The sequence below is a fragment of the Condylura cristata genome, unplaced genomic scaffold (genome assembly GCF_000260355.1).
Source record: "Condylura cristata isolate star-nosed mole 26May11 unplaced genomic scaffold, ConCri1.0 scaffold00003, whole genome shotgun sequence".
In the NCBI taxonomy this organism is placed as follows: Eukaryota; Metazoa; Chordata; class Mammalia; order Eulipotyphla; family Talpidae; genus Condylura; species Condylura cristata.
This window is the reverse complement of record NW_004567104.1, coordinates 26,538,770-26,544,769: the sequence shown is the minus strand read 5'-3', so window position 1 is coordinate 26,544,769 and position 6,000 is coordinate 26,538,770. Positions and strand designations below refer to the sequence as shown.

The following is a 6,000-nucleotide window of genomic DNA, read 5'->3' as shown; positions in this document are numbered from 1 at the left end:
AAAAAATGCTTGCACATACAATCAGTTCTGTGAGGTAGATGGAAATGATTTTCCCCATTTGGAGAATAAAAGAGACTCAGAGTTCAGTATGATTGCCTCAGGGCCTCACTATACTCTCCTCCCGCTTGTCATTTCGATGGGTTCCTTGCCTTAGTTGACCTTTTCTTTTTGGGTATTGCAATACAAAGGCAAGGAGCTCCTAAAGCGGGTCAGCCTGATCTATGTCTGCCTTCTTTATGAAAGAGACAAGTTTTTTGGTAGTCAAGAAGGAAAGCAATTTATTTATAGAATGTGAATCTTCCCTAATTGATAATGTTAGCAGTTGATTTGATTTTAAGTAATCCCCCTTGTCCCATCTGTGCACTTTTGAAAATGGTATTCAGTTTCACTTTTGGAAAAGACATGAGTATGTCTGTGTGTATCTTTTTTGGCTGTCCTTTTTTATATTGTTAGAATCCCAAGTTCACTGTCCTTATTCAGCCACATTGATCTGCTGGAAGGGATGTGTGATTCCCATTTACAGTAAGGATTTCCCTCCCTCCCTCTGAGGCCACTTTGCCTGTGTAATCTTCCTAGTTGTCTGTCCTGTGAGCATTGCCAGTGTTATGCCAGGAGGCAGAACGCAATGTCCAAGCCTCCAGCACGGTAGGATTATTCTGTATAGATACAGGACTTGTTCTAAACAACCTCAGACCTCAATCCTTTTTATTGCTTAAGTGAATTTCTGCTAGACTCACAGGCTTGTGTTCACATCTAGAAAGTACTTGGAACTTCTCAAGGCTTCATACTCATTTTCAATAGCTTCAGGAGTTTGCTTTCTTTCTTTCTTGCTTGCTTGCTTTTTTTGGCCTTCTTTTAGCGTATTTCCAACATATACCTATCTCTACTTGGAAATTGTCCTTTTAACCTTTTGACCCTACCCTTGAATTTTTGAAGTGTCCCTGAAGGGAAGGGATTATTATATTTGAATACATGTTGAAGAGATTCGTAAATGTAACTAATAGTCACTTATGGGCATTTAGTGTGAATAGAAGGTGATCACTCCTTTTGTGTTTCCAAAATCTTTCATGCTGCATTTTAACCTGGATGACATTATCTCCTGTGCTGAATTTTCTGTAACATCCAGCTGTCATCATAAATACTTCTGGAGACCTTACTGCAATTTAAGGTTGTTAGTTGACTGTCCTTGCCACTGTCATTCTCACACAACCTTCATTCTCCAATCTGTTCAGCATGCTCACTTGGCCCCTCATTTTAGAGATGGAGCCTGCTCTGCAGTCTTCCAGACAGAATCAAGAAATTTGGATTCCAAGGATGCCAAAAATACTTCCTGCTCCCAAAGGAGCTAATGATGGGGCCCAACATAAGGATCCGAAAGGCCACTGTTACTTTCCCCAAGTGTCCAGTGCTCTACTCCCTAAACAGAATTCTAAGTGCTTCAGCTTGTTCCAGACAGGGGGAAAGGGGGGGGGCTGCTTTCGCTCAGCACGCCCCTCCCCCGACCCCCATGTCCCTTCTTTGTGCACCCGGGGCCCATTAGGTTGTAGTTGTGTTTTCTTTTTTCCCTTGGGGGAGGGACGGGACAGAGCAGACCCGAGCTGCAGTTCCCTCACTCTGCCTCTGAGAATTTCTCATCCAAACCTCAATCACGTAGGATTGCGTAGAGAGGAGAAAAGGGGAGAGACAGAAGACAGAGAAGGGGGAGAGGGGTGACGGGAGGGAGGGAGGAGAAGAGAGTCTGAGAGCCGAGGGCGCGAGGGAGGGGAGGAGAACCCTAGCGCGCTGCGCTTCTCTCGCTCCGGAAGCCGGGCCCCCCGCCTGGCCCCACCTGGGCGCTCCCGAGCTCCGGGGCAGGTGGGCTGGCAGTGAAGGAGGTGCCGCGCCGACCGCCGGCTCTACATCCCACCCGCCTTCCGGGCTGCTGTCGTCCCTGTTTGGAGTTCCCTGCGGAGCTAGCGCTCAGCGGAGCGAGTGATCGGGCGGCGGCGGCGACGGTGGCGGAGGTGCCCGGGAGCCGGTGCGGCTCGGCGCGCCCAGAGCCTCAGCCCATGAATGGGACTCCGCCCTGAGCGCCCCCTCCGGGGCGAGGAGGCGGTGGCGCGGTGACTGGCGGCGCCCAGTAGCCAGCGTTTCCGAGCGGCCAGCCGCGTAGCAAGTTGGGCGAGTTGGCGGCAGCCCGCACCTGCTTCCTGGCCCCGGCTCCAGAGTCTGCGTCCGGGGCCCGGGTGGCGCACTCGTCCGCCTCCCGCCGTCGCCCCGGGCGGCCTAGGGGCCCCGCCCGCGCCCCGGCGCCAGACCATGGTGGGCAGCTCCGGCCAGGAGCCACAGCCTCCTCGGACCGACGTCTGCAGCCAGCACCCGCCCTACCCGAGCCGAAGCGCGGGTGTTTGCAGCGCGCGGGTCACTTCCTTCCTCGGCCGGGATGGGCCGCGCAGGACTGAGTGATCGGCCTTGCGTCGGGCGGGTAATTCCCATCTGATCTGCTGCCTGTGAGCTGCCGACTGCCGGGCCGCGAGAGCCTGGGGGGCCCGGGCAGCGCGGCGATGACCTGATCCCGAGCCCGCCAGGGCGCCCCCTCCTTCCCTCGCTCCCTCTGAGCCTGTGCGGAGACCGGCTCGGCGCGGCGGCCCCGGGCGGACCATGGCGGGGAGCTCCAGTTAAAGGCGTGTGGGCGCCGAGCTGGAGAGGACACCTTCGGCATCGCTGCCTTTTGAGGGGGCTTATTTAAACTACTGAGTCATTCCAGATTTAGGATTCCCTAAATAATCACCAACTGTGCCCGTCTCGTGCCAGAGAGCCAGCGGGAAGAGAAAGAGCTCCCGCTCTTGGGACCCCGCGTATCCTTGGCGCTCGCCTCTCGCGGGTTTCTCCCGGAGGGGTGCTTGGCCCTCGAGGATCTCCCTCCCTCCCTCCCTCCTTCCTCCTCCATCCCTCCTCTCCTCCCCCCTCCCCCTGGCCTCCCGCTCTCTTTGCAGCGCTACTGGCGGGGAGTCGCGCTCGCCGCAGCTGGAAACAGCTGCCCCCGCCCGGCTCCCCTGCTCCGACTCCTGCTAACCGCTCCCACTTCGCGCCTCTCGGAACTCCAGAACTCGGGCGGCGGGCCCCAGGAGAACCGCAGCTGGTGCGATGCATTCCGTAGACCTCTCTCAGCCGGGACGGAACTCCTAATCTCCAGAACTGCGGGCTGCAGGGAGTTAAATTGCTGCCTTCCTCTCCTTCTGTCTAGCGGTTGGTGGCTTGTTTTCTAAAGGAACGTTTTATTCACTTTTTAGTATTTTCTACCGGGGACACGCTACCCGCCTCGGTTGAGACTCTGCTTTGTAAACGGGTTTTATATGTGTATGTAGATATATATACTTTGGACACCTTACAACGCTTGGCCTCTCCAACGGGGGCACGGCTGGTTGTTTTGGACATCCTTCTTCCCCTTCCACTTGGTACTCCGAACGCTGTGTGACCAAACTCCCCACTGCCCCTCGGACGCGGATCGCCTTGGGGTGCAAGAGTCTAGTTAGCAGGAAGGCCTGGGACCGCCCCGCCCCCAAGCGCCAGCGGTTGGGGAAGTTTACATCTGGATTTTCACACATTTTTGTCGCCACTGCCCAGACTCTGAGTAACCTTGTGGGCGCCGGTTTTTCGGTACTGCAGCCTCCTCAAATATTAGCACTGCCTCCCGGCGCCTGCCCTGTCCCTTCAGGCCGCCGAGGTCCTGCCCTCGCCCCAGCGGAGCACGATACCGAGGGCGCCGTGGAGCCCGGGACCCCGGGCCCGCGCTGAGCAGCTATGGCTGCGGCGATAGCCAGCTCCTTGATCCGACAGAAGCGACAGGCGAGGGAGTCCAACAGCGACCGGGTGTCGGCCTCCAAGCGCCGCTCCAGCCCCAGCAAAGACGGGCGCTCCCTGTGCGAGAGGCACGTCCTCGGGGTATTCAGCAAAGTGCGCTTCTGCAGCGGTCGCAAGAGGCCAGTGAGGCGGAGACCAGGTCAGTAGAAGCCCAGGCCACGGGGTCCTCAGAGATCTGCTCCTCCTTTCCTTCCTTAAAGCACCTGGGGGCACCCAACCGAGGGAAACAGAAACACCCTCTTCCATTCTGGGGCACCTTCTTCCCTAATTTTCAGATCTCTCTTATTCAGTCACCTTCTATCACTTAATAGCTTTTGGTCCCATATGAAAACACAGCACCTTGATGAATCCACGTTTTGTTTAGGACGTGTGTTACGTGTGTAGGTGTCCTTGGCTCCAAATAGCCTGTAGAGCCTTTGACCACCTCATTCATCCTCAATCATTCTCTCTTTCCAATCTATCAATCCATCCACGGACTGCTTATCCTGCCTCCTCAGGTCCTAACTGTAAGCATTTTTTCTACCCCTCATGTCATTGACCATAGTTTTGGACACATGACACTTAGTAGACACCAGATGAACTTAAATTTTTCTCTTTTTCTAACTCTTGCTCCAGCAACACATGATCTGCATCTTTCAGATATTGGATCAATTTTTCACCTCTCTATTTCCTCACATGCTCTTCCACTTCCTTCTACATGTACTATCCTAGTCTCCTCCTTCAACAATTGGCATGGTTTCCAAGGACTTCGCTTATTAACTTTTCTTTCCTTTGTACACTCAAACTTACTCATGGGACATTAAAAGAATAACAGTCTCTGCAGCTTGGGCCCAAGGAATGTAATAGGAACTTCAAACTTTTCAGAGATTTTCCTGGCAAGGCTTACTTGAAGCTAAATCTTCTCCCTAAAATTCAACTGGTTGATCTTTGACGTTTTTTTTCTGTTTGCAAAGGGAAATCGGCTATCATGAGTTTCAGAGTGATTATTCCTTGCTCAGGCCAGGTCATGTCCCAGCTTGAGAGACCAAAAGCAGTACTGTTGATCTGTGCTTCACTAGATTATTGGTCCTCTGGATGGGCCAGCAGGGTCATTTCCACTCTGTAGGTTCTATTCCTTACTGTGGATAATTTGAAAGAACTATCATTTAGAAAGGAAGAGTGCTCTGTGATCAGTGGGTTGAGGTTGGCGATTTTGCAACTCTGACTGATCTTCTCCTGGGTTTTAGGAATGAAGTGTGTGGGTTAGAGTCATTGTGTGAGGAAAAATTGGAAATTCTGGACAAGGGGGCTCAAAATTAATTTAGAAAATTGAGAGTAAGCCTTACAAAGAAGTCATGTCATGTCATTTTTTTCCATTGGGTTTTTGTGACTTTATTCACTCTATTATGTTCTCATTCTGTGATGTTCAGAAAAAAGTAAAACTCAGGAGTAATCAAAAATAATTATGATCCCAAAGTGGGAGCCACTAAAGTGGCTGTTACCTTCTATGCTATAAGCATAACTTGTGCATTTCATAAGTAAAGATTGATGCAGAAACTATAGTTGTTTGATAAGACAGTAAGTAATTCATGTATCATTGTACAGCAATCATTTGGAAGCCATCTCCTCGGGACTTGTGTGGTCTACAAGAAACATTAAAGCTCTCAATTAAATGTGACTCTTAAGTCCTAGTCTCTGACACATCTTCTGCTGCAGTGGGTTACATTATATGATTCTGCAAATAGATACTACTCAAGTCCTCAATTAAACAAGATGATAAAAATAATAGGAAGACTCTATTTGTAAATGGCTAGCATAAACCCACCTGATCTTTGTTGAAGCTGATTTGGAGAATAGCATTGTACAGAGGAAGCTGGGACTATATCCTGTGGACCTTTCCTTAACAGCTCATTAGAAAATAGATTTTTGAAGGAACTGGGAGTTTATTGTTTTCTTCAGTACTGCACTATTTCATCTTTTAGTGTATGTATGGTCAGAGGGGATCCTGATTAGTAACTTCTCTTAGCGAAAGTGTCAAAGTTTAACAATCTGGCAGAGAAATGACAGGACTCGTTAAGATATGCCCAGTGCAAGGGTAACACATGTGTATCTGAACACTGTGGACTTGAATTTGTTCTGGTGCTCAGCTTTAAAAAATGGAAGTGTGGGGTATTGTAA

The 6,000-nt window shown here is 51.0% G+C and overlaps 1 protein-coding gene across 2 annotated transcripts in view; it reads left to right on the top strand.

Annotated features, from left to right (window-relative positions):
- The window catches only part of FGF12 (fibroblast growth factor 12), a 479,029-nt gene that overhangs the window by 247,920 nt on the left and 225,109 nt on the right, over positions 1 to 6,000 (top strand). Inside the window, exon 1 of one of the 2 annotated variants that reach the window (XM_004675102.2) lies at positions 3,066 to 3,982. The exons of the other annotated variant lie outside the window; for it this stretch is intronic. Within the exon in view, the coding sequence (XP_004675159.1) occupies positions 3,784 to 3,982 (199 nt within the window). The 5' untranslated portion in view covers positions 3,066 to 3,783. Of the gene's footprint in view, positions 1 to 3,065; positions 3,983 to 6,000 lie in introns of those variants that run through there. 2 annotated transcript variants of the gene reach the window in all.